The following is an 18,228-nucleotide window of genomic DNA, read 5'->3' as shown; positions in this document are numbered from 1 at the left end:
CTTTATTAACTGGTAAGTTCATGAAGTGTAAACAGGGCTGAGCTTCCAGCCAGTACCCCCACGCAGGCTCTCCGGGCCAACACCGATGCTGACTGGGCAGCACCCCACCATATTAGCTGCTAATTATTTCAGACACCACCACCCCCCCACCGCATGTGTGTCTATAAATAATGTCACCACTGGTCTCTTAATAGCTAATGACAAAATTATCCAGGAATCTCACCATTAGCCTAGCATTTTATTTATGGCTGTCTTGTCTCTGCCAGCCTTGGAGGGCCCTTGGCTTCCTTGCATTCTCCTCCTGAGCCCACTGGAACATCGTGGCAGCATAGAAGACAGGTTTGTGCCCCCCTAGAAAGTCTGGCCCTCACCCCTTGGACTTGCCATCTCATGTCAAGAGTGACTCATCACCGTCCCCATCCCCACCAAAAATAGTTAAAAGGACTTACGGTACCAAGTCTGTAGAGGATGTGGCAGCTGGAACCCTCATACATTACTCACAAAATGGATACAACCATATAGGCAAACTGTTGGGCAGTATTTACAGAGCCTAAACGTGTGAATACCCTATGGCCAAGCATTTCCCCGCCCCTCCCCCCCCGGGTATACACCCAAGAGAGTGAGAGCTTATGTCCACTCGAGGACACAGACAAAAACACACACACACAGTGCTGGCTCGTCCGGCAGCTGGAGGACGGCCACTTCCCACTCTCACACGTGTCTACATCTGTGTCTTCGAGAACGTTCCTTAAAAAGTATGTATTGGGGCTTCCCGGGTGGCGCAGTGGTTGAGAGTCCGCCTGCCGATGCAGGGGACACGGGTTCGTGCCCCGGTCCCGGGAGGATCCCACATGCCACGGAGCGGCTGGGCCCGTGAGCCATGGCTGCTGAGCCTGCGCGTCCGGAGCCTGTGCTCCGCAACGGGAGAGGCCACGACAGCGAGAGGCCCGCAAACCGCAAAAAAAAAAAAAGTACGTATTACTGGTAACCCAGAAAAGAACCAAAAAGTTGTGCTTTTGTTTTGAGGTTGGCTTATTTCAAGATAGCCTTGCCTAACTGACCTGTGACAGGCATAGGAGTTCCACAAACCTAAATCCTACGGATTAACTGAAATCATGATTTTCAAATAAAATCTAAATAGGAACCGTAATTCTTAAGTTCTCATGTCTCATAACTTTTTGGGTCTCTCTGACGTTGAGCGCTCAAGTGTCTTCCCAGCCCAAGCCGCACAGCGGTTTTGGTCAAGATCACACCAGGTGCCACTGTCGTCATGGCCCTGGACACAGGACTCACTTTTTACCTGGATGGGGGCCCTGCATGATGTGACAGGTTCCCACCGGTGGACAGCATGATGTCAACTCTGCTGCCCCAAACCTTACCCTTTCCTCGTAGGACCATAGGCTTCATCGTCACCCTCACTGACCGAGACACCTAGACTTCTCTCTTCGGTGGCTGTGACATCAGCGTCTCGGCTTCCCTTCCCTTCTTCCCTGCGAGCTCCTGCAATCTGCTGGGGGACACAGGACCACTGTCATCCTCCTCCTCACTGTTGTCAGAGCGCTATGGAACGGCACAGCCGAGCCAGGCCACCAGGCTAGGAGAGTCTGTTCGTTTTCAAGTGCCTCTGTCACTGTGTCACCCCCACCTCCGAGGTACCAAGAGCCCCGTCCTAGCGCCTTCCCCGAGATCACTGAAGTCCTCTAGGAGAGGCCTCGGCACCATGTTCCCTGCACCCATGGCGCCCCATGGGAGCTTGCCTTCCAATAGAACTGTGGAACGCTGGGAACAGGAGAGACATTCTATGGCAGTGGGGCCATCCACCTGGGCTCACACACGCACACAGACCCACACAAATGCATACAGTACATATAAACTGTATCTGTGGCGTTAAATTGTCATGGGGAGTATTAGGGGAAAAAAATGTCTAAAAAGGCTCCTTGGAGGGAGATGATAATGAATAAAAGGCTGAGAAACTGCTGATGAAAGAAACCAGACTAAAAAAGCTACATAATATGCAATTCAGTTTGACATTCTAAAAAGGCAAAACTAGGGATGGAGAAGGGATGAGTGGTTTCGGAGCAGGGCACTGGCTATGAAAGGGCAGCACCAGGGATTCTGAGGAAGATGGAACATTCTGGATCTCGACTGTGGTGCCTGTTCACAGCTCTATGTGTTGGTCAACTTAAAGAAATTTACTTACGCTAAAAATTGACATAATTTATAACTCAAAAAACCTAACCATGAAATTAAAAAGGACAGTCCAGTGATTCCCACTACAGTGCCAAGAACAGCTATGTGTTTAAAATCATGTTCCTTGAGGTATTTTCTCTGGAATCCTCTTCCCAAAAGATTTTGGAAAAGGAGATATTTGTGCAACATCAGAATCCTTTGGGGGGTTTGCAAAACTCGACTGCTCAACGCCTCTCCCCAGAGATCACAGTTCAGCATGCCAGGGCTGGGCAGGCATCTCCCTCCTGCTGAGGACCTGGTGGCGCTGAGCTTCACGCCTACCCACCCTTCGGGAAGCCAAGCCACCAGCTCGAGTGGCAGGCAGTGTTGCTGTTGCCACAACAGCCGTTGCCCACTCCTGCCCACCAGGAGCCGGGGAAATGTGCCGAGGACGGGGCCGGTACCAGGGAGGAGCCCACGGCTCTGGAGCTTTGCAGACACCCCGTTCCTGGGCCCCTGCTGAGGTTCTGGGAGTGACGTCCTCCTGGGTAGAGAGGGAGATAGGTGAGGACACAGCACCTCGCCCACCATCTGGGCCCTGCAGGCCAGGTACCACATGACCACCTGCACCAGCTTCCATCTCAGCCTTGACCCCTCATTGCACTGGAGACAGATCATCACCTGATACAGCACCCAAGAGTCAAGGGGAGGCTACCTGAGCCCATTTGGGGGATGTTCTGTTCTGTGACCTGTGCAGGACTGAGACCCTGCCACCCGTTCACTGCTGTGTCCCCAACACTTGGCACCCTGTTTGGGGCATGGAGGTGCAGGTACATACCCAGTGGTTCTCCACCAGGTGACAGTCCCCAGGGGACTATGGCCGCATCTGGAGACGTTTTTGGTTGTCATGATGGGGGAGGCCAGGGATGCAGCTCAGCCGCTACAGCAAGCGGGGTGGCCCAGCACAGAATCACCTGGCCCCTAAACGTGGAGACCTTATGACTGGTGGAGAAGCGCCGCCCCAAGCAAGCAGCCGGGCTTGGGGACTGAGAAGCTCTAGGGGCCTAGGCAGCAGCGGGGCTGGTTTCCCCTAAAAGATCTTGTGTCTGGGGCTCGGCCCAGGCTGAGGGTGCATGTGCGTGCCACGAGAGCAGGGCCGTCGGGTGGACCTCAGGTCTGCTTCTCAGGTCCGCCTCTAGGGCCCCTCGTGGGTGTCCTGGGTGACCGGCTGCCTCCTTCCAAGTCCGCTCCCGGAGAAGCACCTGTTCATCCCAGGGCGGGGCAGAGCTGCCAGCCCTCCCCTCCCCAAGTTTCCTGAAAGGCGGCCTTCCATCACTCATGGATTTTCAAGTCAAAGTGGGGGGAAAGGTCTGAAAACTTTACCCAAGTGGCGTATCTTCTTTCTTTGTTGTTTTCACCTTGCTGGCTGGGGTCACACAGCGTGCAGCGACTCTACGTGCCCACTAGAGGGCGGGCTACAAAGGGACCCGGTCACAGGGACGCCGGGCCGGAGGGGAGCACACTCCCCAGGGCCACCAATGCAGCCTCCTGCCGCGGGGAAGGGCGAGCACGGTGCCTGCAGGGATGGGGGTGATGCGACGCCCCGGATGGGGGAGGGGACCTAGCCCCAACCCTTCTCAGGGCTCCAGGCCCAGCTGGATGGGAACATGAGGTACTTTTACTTCCTACATAAAACATTTGAATTTTTCACAAGAATATTACTTTTGTAAACCGGTTAAAATAATACATAAATGAGCTCCTCAGCTGTATGCCCAGCCGCTGAGCACATGCCCTGCCCTATCTATCCTGCCCTTCTGTTCTCAGAAACAGCAACTTACTTAGACTTCAGACTAAGAAAACCCACTTGGGCCCTGCCCTCAGGGCTGCCTTGCTGGGGAGGGGGACACATGTCCGCTGGGTGAAAGGGAGGAATCCAGGGACCCACGGTTGTCTGGGTTCCCCGGGGGTCACTCACCACTCCGTTCCATAACTGGGAAAATCAAAATTTTGTCAAAATCAAGTGTAAAAAGCGCAGGCCCCTGGGGAGGCCCCCCCACCCATGCCCCAGTCCCCTCCCTCGACCCGCAGCCCCCTCCCACGATCGTCCCCTGTCCACATCCATAGGCCATGTTGCTTAGGGCTCCAGCCTCCATCTGAACCACATCCCGAAAGGAATAAATTACAAAGCACACAATAAGATTTCAGAAGCTGCTTTATGGAGAAACAACCCCGCATGGTTGTTGTGTCCGGGTCACAAGCCGGGGCCCAGGCTTGCGGCAGCTGCTTCCTCGGGTCCTGGCCCTGCCCCGGCCGCACCTGGCAAGCCCGAGCGGATGCCTGAGAGCGACCACAACTCTTTCCATCTCCACTCTTGTCTTTCTCGCTCACGGGGTGGGGTTTCAAGATCACACAGGATGAAAGTTTTTCTTCTCCAAGCGGACTGTATGATCTCAAACAACCACCAAAAGTACTGAATTAAGCTAAAAAAGCAAAATGTTCTGATCCCTTCACGTGCTCTGGCTGGTCTCCCGGCGAGCACAGAAAGGACCCAGAAGAGGGGCTGCCTTTCTGTCCGAGCCTCCGGTGCCACTGCTGGTCACCTTGGCCCCATGGAAGGCTGGCCTGCAGGCCACCCAGCTGTAAACGACACCGCTCCGTATGGTTCCCATGCACAGCATCAGGCAAACTGACGGCATTGTGGCTTTCTTCTGTCTCTAAATTGTTCTGAGAATATACAAATTACACTTCAGATCTTCTCCCAAAAGTAAAGACAGAGAAGTTGGCCTACGTTAACACTGGGATGGACCATGAATCGGGTCATCTTATCCTCAAGGCAGGTGAGGGTTATATGAGAACATTCCCGTAGGCATTCTTGAAAGTATCCAAAAGAACATGGCTACTGAGTCACAGTCAGGTGCTCCCAGTCTACACTCGAGACACCGTGGTCACAAGGAGCTTAGGAAATTCCCCAAATGACAAAGGGCTGAGCAGGTTTCTGATCCTCTTCAGCTCAGCTCACAAGCACTGAAGTGTCCTCACAGCAGCAGCTGTGCAACCTGGGCAACCCGCACACTGCAACCAGCCCTGAAGGTGTCAGGCCGAGAGGGCAGCTGGCTAAGGGAGGGGTCTGGTCATCTGGAAACAACTCAGTTAGAAAGTCTGGCAGGACAACTGCACCCCTGCGCTTGTTCTGCAGGAAGCGGGAATGTAGCTAGTTAGACCGCTGTGCACTCTCCCGCCCTCCGCGTTGGCCAGGGACGCAGGCACCTGGCACTGAGCAGCCTGGTGTCGGGGCAGGAGGGGACAAGGGGCGGAGCAGGGCGGCTGTGGCTGTGAGCACCAGCCAGTGAGCTGGACTGTATTGGAGGAGGGGCCAGGCCCACGGCCCACGGCCAAAAAATAAGGTCATTTCCCACAGCCTCACACCAAAAAACGCTCAGCCCCAACAGGGAAAATCGCCAGTGACCCGTGTCTGACATCTCCAATCACATCATTTCCAATCGACTAGCAGAGCGTGGAGCCCACCCAGGTACACAGAGGTGCACCTGAGCTTCCTTCCCCAACCTCACGGCAGCAAAGTGGCAGTGAAGGCGGTGCCAACCATGGGAAACATCTAAAGACCCTCCGAGGTCCACCCACCACCCCCAGATCAAGCCCCACGTGGACGCTGCCAGCCCCTAACCTGGGTCGAGTGCACCACTGGAACCTGCTTTTTCAAAAGCCCGGTTGCCTTTAGGCCTCGGACAACGACGTCAGCCTTTTTGAATCCTCGCCTACAAGTTAACTGGTTGGAAGTTCCCCTCCTGAGCTGGTTGACCGTCTTCCAGGAAGGGGAGCGGCCAGTGCCGGCTTTGTGCACAGAACCGCCACTCTCCCTACACCTCACCTACTGACATCAAGAGCTGGCTGAGCACGGGTCAGACTGGGGGACCTCTGCATGACCGGCTGTGCGGATGACAAGCCCTCACCCTTCATTGCTGCTGACCTGCCTGGCGTCACCCCGGCCACTGCCAGCTAGACAGACCCCACCCACAGGCCCAGGGGCCCCGCCTGACACCAGACACAGAGGCCAACGTGAACGCGGCCAAGAGACCAGGGTTATTTTAGTCACTGTTAGTGGAAACCATGCGTAGGCCAGACACTAGAGGCAGAACAGCATTTGGTTTGAGACTGGTTTTTAATCAGAAGTGCTCGTCTTCGATCTGTGTGCGCTTTGCAACACTGGGGGCCTCAGAGGGAGACGGTCCCTTGGCTCTGGGTAAAATACGCATTTTCTTGATTTTATTTAAACAATGATGAAATCTAGAGAGGAACAGCCTAGCCCAGCTGTCCTCCGTTTTCACGGTCCTCAAGGCTTTGCGGCCAGTCGTCACCGTTGGGGACGGCCATGCTTGGCACGAGAGAAGAACAGCCACGTTGTGAGAGGGAGGGAGCGGCCTCAGGCTCTGAGGCTCAGTCCTTCGAGAGACGCGGGAGCTGGGACCACGTTCCCACCCGACCCCGGGTCCTGCTGGAAGGGTCTGGGAGGGGGGCCTACGTGCCTCGGACGAGACGGCCGACAGTGCCCGGCGTGCCCAGGGCAGCCCCACGGAGCCTCCGGGGAGGCCCAGCCTGCGCTTCAAGGCCATGCACAGAGCTGGCTGCTTCTGTGATTCTGGGAGCAAAGGAAGGCCAGGGTCGCCAAATGTGCTGCAGCGGGGGCGGTGGGGGTTGTTGTTTTAGAAAAGGGCTGGTCAGGGAGAGCGCTATCACGAGACACAGGCCACGCTTCATGGGACACCTCAGGTTGGTCTCTACATAAAGGCACCACAAAGCTGCCCCTTCCCTGGGGCCCCCGCCCCCAGTGTGAGGGCTCAGCGCAGTCCAGCCGACAAGGACGAGCAACTGGGAAGGAACAGAGTCCGTCCACCCCGGGAAGCCACACGCCCTGGTAGGCAGGTGCAGCCTGGAGGGAGGGCTGAACAGAACTCCAGCAGGTCTGCGCACAGGCACGCGGGGCTCCGCTCTTCAGGAGACAGCAAGATCAGAGCGAGCTCACAGGGGTCCCCAAATGAAGGGGTCAACGTGACACAGGGACGATGCCAGCGGGAGGGTCTGCATGCTGGAGGCTCCCTGAGGGTCCTGGTCTCCAAAGTGCGCTCCCTACGTGCAGCATCCAGAAAGCCCCCCCACCCCCCGCAAAGGGACGTCACGCTCACCTGGCACAACCCCTTCTGCTGCTTCGCCCCTCTCAAGAGCGGCACCTGTGTAAAGCAAGCAGGAGGAACAGACGCAGGTCATCTCAGAGGGTGCCCTGTCCTGGTTCTGAGACCAGCGGCTGCAGCTCAGGGTCTGACACCGGTGAGTGCGGGGCAGGGGCAAGGCGTGAACTAAGTGAATGCCTGTCTGAACTGCCGCAGTGAAGGTCTAGGTTCCAGAGCCTGAGAGGCCGGGCAGGCACACCGCACCGCAGGGACCGGGCTCGGGCGGTGCTTGCAGGGCCTCCGAGCTGCTGGAAGGCCTGCAGTGGCGTTCCCTAGTGAACCGTATCACTGGCCCCATTCCACTGATTTGGAAACTGAGATCGGGGTGAAATGCCTTTGTCCAAAATCCAAGCAAGTCGGTAGAGAAGTGGGTCCCAAGCCCGACTCCCTGGAGCCCTTATTCCACACACAGTGCCCCACCTGCCCAGGCTGTGTCGAAGGCACCAAGGCCCTCTGGCTCACTTCCTGCAGAGGGGATGGTGGAGCCCGCACACCTCACCCATGACCCCTTCCATCGGCTGGAGGCAACAGACTCTGTTGCGTTGTGAACCTCCCTGGAGGAGGATTTTGTTTTCCCTAGAAAGTGGCCAATTTCTCCAGTTCAGTCACCTACGTGCCCTGCAGCCCGTCCTCTAAGGCGGTTTGTTCTGGTTCTGTTGTTTGTTTCGGACATGCTCAGCTTGCCCATTGCTACTGGCAGATATGTGGGCGTCCACGGAAAGCGTCTGGGGAGGCCGCGCAGAGGCTCCTACGAGGAGGTGGGTGTTCCGGTCAGAGGCCGCGTCTCCTGAGCGCACACTGCTGCCCTCCCAGCCCGGGCCGCCCGCCGCGGGGCGGTGGGCCATCAGGAGGCGAGGGACTGGATGTTCTTGAGCATTTCCTCAAACGCCTGTGGGGACGGGGCGTCCGCATTCCGGAAGGCGGCCTGGACCCTGCTGTATAGGCTGAAGGACTTCAACTCCAGCCAGATGAACCCAAAGCGATCCTCGTCGAACAGGACGAAGACCCCGGGGGTGCGCTCGGGGCTGGTGAAGCCGTGGCCGGCGATGAGGCCCGTGCCGTAGAAACTGAACAAGGACAAGAGGGAAAGCGCGGGGAGAGGGGATGAGCGGGGCCTCGAAGGCGCGTGCTGGCCCAAGCCCATCACCCGTGGTCCTGGACGTTCTGGAACATTCTCCATTCCACCTCCAGGCCACTTCCACCATCTGCCAGCAGCTCTGCACAGAGGTGGGGCCCTGCGCCTTCGAGGAAGCCGGCGTTCACCCCACACAGTCGGGCTCACCCCGCCGACCACTGCTCTCTCTCTACCAGCTCACCCAACGAAAGGACGAGGGTCCCAGGCAGCCCCACCTCGTATTCTCTATCCCAAAGTACATGTCTTTACGATGCAGACCCAGGTAACAGAAATCGCAATCCCCGGGACAGTTAGGTCCACGTCTGAACAACTCAAATGGAATCGATAATGATGTATTGGCATGCAACTGACATTAACCAGAAGCAGGACTTTCAAATACCCATTACAGCCAAGTTTTGAGACTCAGGCTGTAATATGTTTATTTCTTTCTTGCAAAGAACAGGTGACGAGGAGTTAGGGGCTGGCCTGAACCTCCCAATGCGTGGAATGGTGCCTGGGACGCCCACCTCTGCCCACCATGCTGAGGCTCTGCCTGGCAGGAGGGGGACAGCAGCCCTGCGCCTGAGGGCCCATGGCTCAGAGAGTTTCGGTGGGGTGCACCAAGCTTAGATACACAGAGACGTGTGTTGCGCAGGCACTGTGGCAGTGCCAGAGAGCGCATGCGCCCCTCCTGGCCGAGCCCCTGATGTTTAGCACCGGGTGGAGGACCATCCCATGACACAGCCGGGGGCTGGGCCAGAGCTTCCAGGCCGGCGCTGCCAGAGGGCTCTGAGCTGGCCCTGAGATGCTGCAAGTTGTCAAGTTTCCCAGGGATAACAAAGCCTTTTCCTTTATGACCTTTCAAAACTTCACACATTCACTATGTGTACATGTCCCTCCAGAAAACCCAAATTCAGCCTCTTTTATCACAACTGTATTGACATGAAGAAAATGTAATGAATTTTTTCCATCAAGTCCACGCAGAGGCCTAAATTCCCTTTGGGGAGCTCGGCGTGCGCCCGCCTACATGTGAAAAGCCTAGGAGACCACTGTGGGCACACGAGAGGCAGCAGATGGCCCAGAGGTAAAGAAAGAAACCTTCACACGTAACGTGCAAAGGCAGAGAAAAGTCGGCTGTGATAATCTGCCAGGAGACTGACAGGTTCCTCCCTCAGTGAACCCCGAGGTGACTGTCCATGAGAACTCTCTATGGCGATGGAATGTTCTAGACCTGCACTGTCCAACACACGAGTGGCTACTGAACACTTGAAATGCGGCCAGTGTGCCCGAGGGCCTGAATTTTCATTTTATTCTCTGTAGTTAAACTAAACAGCCCTGGAGTGCAGGGGACCAGGGCAGGGCGTGCATCTCTAAGACAGGACCGTGCAAACAGCACGCCAAGTGAGGAGCTAGCAGCAGCGGGCAGGCCCTGTCCCAGACCGGGGCCCACGGCCTCTGTGGGGAGGCTGTTAGAGCCGGGGAGAAACCACACGAAGAAATGAGGAGGCGGTGAGACCCCAGGACAGGCCTTCCCTGCAAGGCCGTCCAGGACGCCGCGAGCAGGCTTTCCAGGGGAGGCGCGGGGAGGGACGCCACGGCCTGCTTTCAGTGCTGCCCGACGTCTCACCTGTCTGCCTGTCTACCTTTGATCTCAGCGGCTGTGCAGTGAGAGACGTTGGGGAGGAGGCCCCCTGCCTGCCAGCTGAGGCCCCCAGAGGGGTGAGCTGACAGGAGCCTCACAGTCTGCTCGGCCCGAGCTGGGACCCGGCCCAAGTAGGCAGAGCTTCCCCACCAGTGCAGGGCCCCCAGCGCGGGGTCGGCCCCACCCCAGGCCACCTCCCTGCCGGCCGGGCAGAGTCCCCTCCGGGAAGCCCCGTCTTGCCCGCCCCGCGGCATCCTTACCACATCCTGCAGGTCCGGGGATAATCCTCGTTCCTCGAGCTCACGCCCACTGGCAGCACAAACGGCTGCCCCTGCCCCGACTGGGCGGGCGGCTCAGCCGCGGCCTCGGCCCCTCCATCCCCGGGCCCCTTGGCCTGCTCGGCGGGTGGCTCCGCGCAGGGCTGGGGGCTCTGCCGGCCGAGGCCCGCGGCGTCCTCGGGCCCACCTTCCTGCTGCTGCTCCTGGCGCACCTGCTCGCGCACCTCCAGGACGATGCGCGAGAGCTCGTTAAAGTCGCGGAGGCTCTCAATGTCGGGCAGGTGGATGCGGTGCCTGAGGTCGATCTCTACTGTCTGCTGCCCGGCAGGGATGTTGGGGTCACCCTGCGGAGCCAGCGGGCGGCGGTCAGCAGGCTCAGAGACCGCGGCCTCCAGCCCCGGTCACACCTCCGGCCGAGGGCGCTCGCTCAGCCTTCCTACTGATTTGGCGGCAACCCCTTACAAGTCAGAAGAACCTAGAAGCCCTTACAAAGCAGCACCCAGCGCAGGCAGCCTTCTGTGAAGGACCTCTGAGGACACGGAACAACAGCACCCACGAGTGACCCTGGGAGGGCCCGCAGGCACATCTGCGCCCAAAGACCTCAGGTGGGAGCCAGCCTGCGTGACAGCTGAAGAGATGCGTGGCCTAGAGAGGTCCACGGACCCTCCCCGGTCAGACGGGGGACAGGCCGGAAACACCAGCCCAGACTGTCTGCCTGGAACACGAAAGCTCCCCAGCATGAACCTGGGAGAACGCCCAGGCCCCACGGCCTGGTCCCAGCCCCTCGTCCACAATGAGCCCGGCCAACGGAGCTGCGAGCAGTGCCCTGTGAGGACCAGGAAGAGGCCTGCTCTGCGCCTCCGCAGAGACTCCCCCCCCAACACCTGTACAGCGACAGGCGAGCACGTGGATAGCAGCCCCTAGAGCGGGTGACAGAGGGCCTGTCATCCGGGACCCCCACTCAGCTCAGAAATCCTCCCACTGCGTTCCCGAGCTGCTGAGGCCAGGACGGGCCACGGGGGCCGGAGTGCTAATGCAGAGGGTGTCCACCATGGCCACACCTCAGGGTCACCCAGGGAGCTCCTGGAGCCCCTCACCCGGCCCACCCCCATTAAATCAGAATCTCTGGGATGGGGCCCCAGCATCAGTGTCTCCTCCACCTCCCCAGGGATCCAGGGTGTGGCCAGGGCTGAGAGCCGTGTGGTAAGGCTGCCTTGGAAACATTCAGAATCGCCGGGGGATCCTATGGAAGGCAGGCCCTGGATCAGCAGGTCTGGGTGGGGCCTGCGTTCCCAGCAAGCTCCCCGGGGAAGCAGTGCCACGGTCCGGGGCCCACACTGAGCAGCCAGGGTGCGGCCCGAGTCACACTACGCCACGCCGATGTGATGGAGTCCACACGGTGCTGGGCCTGCCAGGGCAGCCCCTGGACTCACCGTGATCTTCGTGCCCCTGGCGTGCTTCCCATGGAAGCTGAGCATGACGATCTCCAGGCCGTGGCTGCCGTAGGTGCCCTTGAAGAGGCCAGGCCTGATCAGGTCGTCCGGGTGGCTGGGCGGGAGGTAGATGCGGCGGTAGGTCAGGCAGTTGCTGCAGGGGGAGCGGGCAGCATGAGAGCTCGGCCACAGAGCCACACGGGAGCAGGGGCAGGAGTACAGAGCTCATGCACCTCCGGCCATGCTGCACAGGGCAGGCTGGGCAGGGTGGCCCAGGGCAGCCAGGGTTAGCTCCCCACTAGGGGCACCCCTCGTTCCTGAGCTATGCTCCCCCACATGTGCACAGCACACCTCACACCTTCTCCATCACCCCAGGGCAGGGACCCCTGAGACTGCAAAGGGGCTAAACAGGGGCCATGCGACAGGGTCCGGGGGCAGAGGGCACGGCAGCAGGGAGGCTAAGAGGCCCCCCGGGTAGACATGGGAAAGCAACTATGAGGCTCTAACACACAGGCCAGGCCCGTGACAGCACACAGCTGGTGGGTGATGATAGTCCAACAGACAGAAAACAGACACTGAGGTGGGCCAGGGAGTGTGCTCACAGTACCCTGAGAAAAAGACCATGTTCACAGTATGCAGAGAGGGACTGTGCACACAGCACCCACCGGGAGACGGTGTTCACAGTACCCAGAGAGGGACTGTGCTCACAGTACCCACCAGGAGACCGTGTTCACAGTACCCAGAGAGGGACTGTGCACACAGCACCCACCGGGAGACCGTGTTCACAGTACCCAGAGAGGGACTGTGCACACAGCACCCACCGGGAGACCGTGTTCACAGTACCCAGAGAGGGACTGTGCGCACAGCACCCACCGGGAGACCTGTTCACAGTACCCAGAGAGGGACTGTGCGCACAGCACCCACCGGGAGACCGTGTTCACAGTACCCAGAGAGGGACTGTGCGCACAGCACCCACCGGGAGACCGTGTTCACAGTACCCAGAGAGGGACTGTGCTCACAGCACCCACCGGGAGACGGTGTTCACAGTACCCAGAGAGGGACTGTGCACACAGCACCCACCGGGAGACCGTGTTCACAGTACCCAGAGAGGGACTGTGCTCACAGCACCCACCGGGAGACGGTGTTCACAGTACCCAGAGAGGGACTGTGCGCACAGCACCCACCGGGAGACTGTGTTCACAGTACCCAGAGAGGGACTGTGCTCACAGCACCCACCGGGAGACTGTGTTCACAGTACGCAGAGAGGGACTGTGCACACAGCACCCACCGGGAGACGGTGTTCACAGTACCCAGAGAGGGACTGTGCTCACAGTACCCACCGGGAGACCGTGTTCACAGTACGCAGAGAGGGACTGTGCACACAGCACCCACCAGGAGACTGTGTTCACAGTACGCAGAGAGGGACTGTGCACACAGCACCCACCAGGAGACTGTGTTCACAGTACCCAGAGAGGGACTGTGCTCACAGTACCCACCGGGAGACCATGTTCACAGTACCTGAGACAGGCCGCTCACACCCAGCGAGGGGCTGCACTTACTCGTACTGACTGGTGTAGATGAACTTCATCAGGATGAGCTCCTGCATGTGCTCGTGGAAAATATCCTCCAGCGTCCGCCCCCATTCTTCCCTCAGCCACGTGCGGAATTCCTTCGAGAGAACACAGGTCACGAAAACCGCCACAACACTAGGGCTCGGAGAGGCTGTGACGCTGAGTGCATGGGATGAAGACAGAGGCCGGGCAGGAGGGAGGGGGGCTGCTGTGTGTTTGGTCTCCCAGCTCCTGGCCTTCCTTCCTGTTGAGGCGTGGCACCAGGGGCTCTGGTCCCCACTTCCCCCGCCCAACTTCAACAGGAAGGAAGCGCAGGGACCGTGGGGGTCCTTCGGGGAGGATGGGGCCGCAGCCCATGTCGAGAGCGCCTAGGAGGCAGCTGGGCAAGCCTCGCTTCTGTGCCACCCACACAGGTGGCGTCTACACTGAGCCTGGTTCTCAGGTTTCTGGGGGAGTGGGCACAGCAGACCCCCGTGCCGGCCAAGTCAGCAGAATTGCCTTCTGCAGCCACCAATGAGGAACAGGACAGGGACAGGCGGGGCAGAGAGTGTGGGTGGATTCTCCTTTTAAAAATGTGCCTTCAGGGCTTCCCTAGTGGCACAGTGGTTGAGAGTTCGCCTGCCGATGCAGGGGACACGGGTTCGTGCCCCGGTCCGGGAGGATCCCACATGCGGCTGGGCCCGTGAGCCATGGCCGCTGAGCCTGCGCGTCCAGAGCCTGTGCTCTGCAACGGGAGAGGCCACAACAGTGAGAGGCCCACGTACCACAAAAAAAAAAAAAAAAAGTGCCTTCACTGGGATTGACATATACACACTACTATATATAAAATAGATAAGTAATAAGGACCTACTTGTACAGCACAGGGAACTCTACTCAATACTCTGTAATAATCTATATGGGAAAAGAATTTTAAAAAGTGTGGATATATGCATATGTATAACTGATTCACTTTGTACAGCAGGAAATAACACCACATTGTAAATCAACTATACTTCAATAAAAAATTTTTTAATAAAGTAAAATAAAATGTGCCTTCACAGTTACGTTCAGTAAGTATATTTGTAAAAAGAAAACTTTTATGCATACCTCATCCGCAAAGCCCAATAATTCATTATGGAATCGAACAATGAAGGATATTTAGTGCTTAACAGTGTCATTCTGTACACCTAACGTACCTAATCCACAGCTCTGGGATCCGAACTCAACAGAGTGTTTCTAGTGAATATCTAGAATTAGCTCTACAAACAGAAGCAAAAGCAATTTACAACAAGAAAAAAAAAGCTACAATCTGTCAATTGCTTTAATATGTTACTGCCCAAACCCTGGCAAAGAAGAGAAATTACTAGTGACTGAAATAAACAACTGTTAGAACTACAAGGTCAATGTATAAAATTAACGGAATTTTTGTATACTAGCAGCACAAAACTGGAAAGTAAAAAAAAAACTTGAAAATCCTACTTACAACAGCCTCAAAAGACATAGGACTTAGGAATAAACATTACAAAACGTGTGATACCTCTACTCCGAAAACCACTAGATGCTGCTGAAAGGCGGGGGAAGAGGCCTACAGAGCAGAGGCACCTGCGAACCGGGAGACTTGGTATTGGGTCAGCAACTGTCTCCAGACTGATCTACAGACTCAACATCAGGCCAATCGTAATCCCACCATGCTTTCTGTAGAAACTGACAAGCTGATTCTGGAATTCGTTTGGAACATCCAGAGCAATCTTGCAAAAGAACAAGGTTGGAGGATGTACACTAGCGTGCACTGTGACCCACTACAAGACGACAGTAACCGAGATGGTACCTGAGCAAGAGGGCAGAACTAAAGACAGAGCCTGGAGGGAGCTCCCTGGTGGCCTAGTGGTTACGATTCCGGGCTTTTGCTGCCATGGCCTGGTTGGGGAACTGAGATGCCGCAAGCTGTGCAGCCAAAAAAAAAAAGAGAGAGAGAGAGAGAGAGCCTGGAAACACCCACGTGTGTCTCAGGAGTGGACTTTCGATCACAGCATCCAAGCCACCTCCCAGGGAAAGAAAGTCTTTTACACAAATGGTGCTTGAACAACTGCACAACCACAGGGAGCAAAGGAGCCCCGATCCCCACCTCACACCACACACAGGAACCATTCAAGATGGGTCACAGACCGAAAAGTAAAGTGAAGCTACCAAACTTCTAAAAAGAAGAGAGAGAGAGAGAGAGACACTCTCTTTGCAACTGGAGGGTAAGCAAAGTTTTTTAAGACAGAAAACAGTAACCACTAAGGAAAAAACTTGACAAATTAGACTTCACCCAAATCAAAATCTTCCACTTAAGTGGCTTAACTCATGAAGGGTAGGCCCTTAAAAAAAAAATCAAATAGAGAAATAACAGATACAAATGGAAGTAAAAGAAGGTAGTGATTTCAGTGTTGCCATGGTGCATAATCAGACTTGAGCTAAATACCATGAAGCTGGCCTGTGAACAATCATAATCTTATTTACTTTGCATGAGAAGGTCAGTCATTAAGAATACCAAGCAGACCCAATTACTCAGAACAAATATGCTTACTATGAAATTATCTTACCAGATATGTATCCACAAGGAAAAACACAGGGGCCTAGAACATATCAGACAAGACTCAGTCCACTATGGACCCAGGGCTCGTCCACCACGGCCAACACCGCCCCATCACTGCTTCACTCTGCACAGCGGCCTAGGAGCTGGGTGCTAACATCTTCCCCGTTCTACAGAGGTTTGGGGCTTGGAAAAGTCAACAGACCTTTCCAGAGCCACCCAGCTAGCAGGTGGCAGAATTAAACCTAACCAAAGGGCACGTGCTAACCGGTCTCATCTCTGCCAGGGCCAATGCCAAGGCTGGCAGGAACGTGGTGAGGCAGGGGGCTCACGTGCCCTGGTGGGCTGTAAACGGGGACCAGCAAACTGACAGCACGTAAAGAGAATCTGGAATACCTTCAGGGCCTTTTACCCAATTCCATTTCTGTACAATCCAAAACCACAACGTTTTTGCAGAGTTCAGGCAGTGGGTCACAGTAACAATGCCCGGCATCTCTCCTGGGCGGCTCCGACCAGCTCTGGCACTAAGTCATTCAGCGTCTTACTCAACCCTCCAGAATCACTCGGCACCGCAGGTAATCTCATGGCCCCATTTTACAGACAAGGGCTGAGGCTCCCAGAGGCTAAGTCACTGAGTCACATGGTCAGGAGGGTAACAGGGGAATATCTGACCACAAACCCCAAGTCCAACTGCAGGATGGTCACACACCTACAGTCATTACAGCGCAGCAGATGACAGATGGAACGCTGCATTAAAAATAAAGTTTGTAGGGACTTTCCTGGTGGTCCAGTGGTTAAGATTCCACACTTCCAACGCAGGGGGCATGGGTTCAATCCCTGGTCAGGGAACTAAGATCCTGCAGGCTGCGCAGCATGGCCAAAAAAAAAAAAAAAAAGGTCGTAAAGAATTCTAATGAGACTGGGAAATGTTTCTGGAATAACGGTTAAGCTAAAAAAAAATAGAAAAACTATCCAAATTAGATAGTTAGACTGCAATGACATCACGAAGGCTGAAGGAAACTTGAAGGGATGATGGAGGATGGGCACGGAGGCCGCTCCTTGTGGGGCTGTGTCAGCACTCTTTTCCCTCCCGATTCTGAGGATTCCGGATCTGATGATGACGAGGTATCATTTTAGGAATGTGGCGAGAAAGTACATAAGACAAAGGAAAGCAAAATAGAAGCCACTTGTGTGCAACTGAGGGGAGTCCAGCGCCAGAGCCTTCTGCAGGGCCGAGCAACCGCAGGTAGGGCCAGGCCACACGCCCTTCCCAACCTCTGCTCCCCCTCACAGCGCCCCCCCACCCCGATTTCCAGAAGCCTCAGGCTGCAGGGCCTGGACGGGCGCGGGCAGGGAGGGAAGAGCCAGGAAGAAGAGCAGGCAGCGTCTGCAGCGGGAGCCAGAGAGCAGACGCACTGCTGGGGTCTGGGCGGGCGAAGGCCTGAGCTGCTCTCAAAGGCCCAGGAGATGAAGCTGCAGTTTGAGCAGCACAGGGAGGGCCCCCAGGAGGGGCACGTAAGGAGCAAGCAGGACACCCCAGTCCTGAGGGGCCAGATCCCGCCGCAGGACGTGGCCTTGGAAGGTGCACAAAGCTGGCAGAAGGCCCAGGACTGGGGACTGGGATGGGGAATGGGGCGGTTGGCAGCCTCAGGATGCAGCTTATGCAGAGCTGGCCTTGGGTGGTGACGAAGGGATCACAGCCAGCACGCCCTGCAGGGGCTGGGGCGGGCATCTCCACATCTCTCCACGGTGCCAAGGACAGCCTTCTGCCTGGAGACAGTGATAAGCAAGGCCCGTTCACCTTCCTACCCTCCTAGGCCACCAGGAGTCCTCCATTCCCTTGGGAAGCACCCTTGTGGCCCAGAATTTTAAGTGACCATCAACCATCAGAGCGCAGAGCAGCCCGGAATCCGGGGCCGAGACTTTCACCTCTTCTTCAGAGCTGTCAGGACACACGGCAGTGCCCACCTCACGGCTCCTTCTCTCTCCCTGGAGCCTGAAGCCACGCTCTGGGTCTGAAAGACTCAGCTACAGAGTGAAGATGTTTCAGGCTGACACAGGAATCCATGGGAGAACCCGTCCCCCAGTCCCCCAGCTCCCCCCTTGGAGGGCAAGAGGGAGGGAGACAGGAGACGGCACAAGGAGCCAGCAAAGTGGCCCCGGGCAACTGAGATGGACAGAGTGACTGTGCCTCACACAGCAAGCCCCCCTGCCCCCATGACTC

The 18,228-nt window shown here is 56.7% G+C and overlaps 1 protein-coding gene across 2 annotated transcripts in view; it reads right to left on the bottom strand.

The window, feature by feature from the left end:
* Positions 1-4,381: 4,381 nt before the first annotated feature.
* FBXO31 (F-box protein 31) overlaps positions 4,382-18,228 on the bottom strand; it is a 42,839-nt gene continuing 28,992 nt past the window's right edge. For both annotated transcript variants that reach the window (XM_079906842.1, XM_079906843.1), the window contains 4 exons: positions 13,439-13,548; positions 11,880-12,033; positions 10,429-10,790; positions 4,382-8,479 (listed from right to left, as the gene is read on the bottom strand). In XM_079906842.1, coding sequence (XP_079762968.1) covers positions 8,257-8,479; positions 10,429-10,790; positions 11,880-12,033; positions 13,439-13,548 — 849 coding nt within the window. In that variant the 3' untranslated portion in view covers positions 4,382-8,256. The remainder of the gene's footprint in view (positions 8,480-10,428; positions 10,791-11,879; positions 12,034-13,438; positions 13,549-18,228) is intronic.

This window comes from Stenella coeruleoalba (genome assembly GCF_951394435.1).
Source record: "Stenella coeruleoalba genome assembly, chromosome: 20".
Taxonomy (NCBI): Eukaryota; Metazoa; Chordata; class Mammalia; order Artiodactyla; family Delphinidae; genus Stenella; species Stenella coeruleoalba.
Note: the sequence above shows the minus strand (reverse complement) of the source record. Positions and strands in the feature narration are given on the sequence as shown.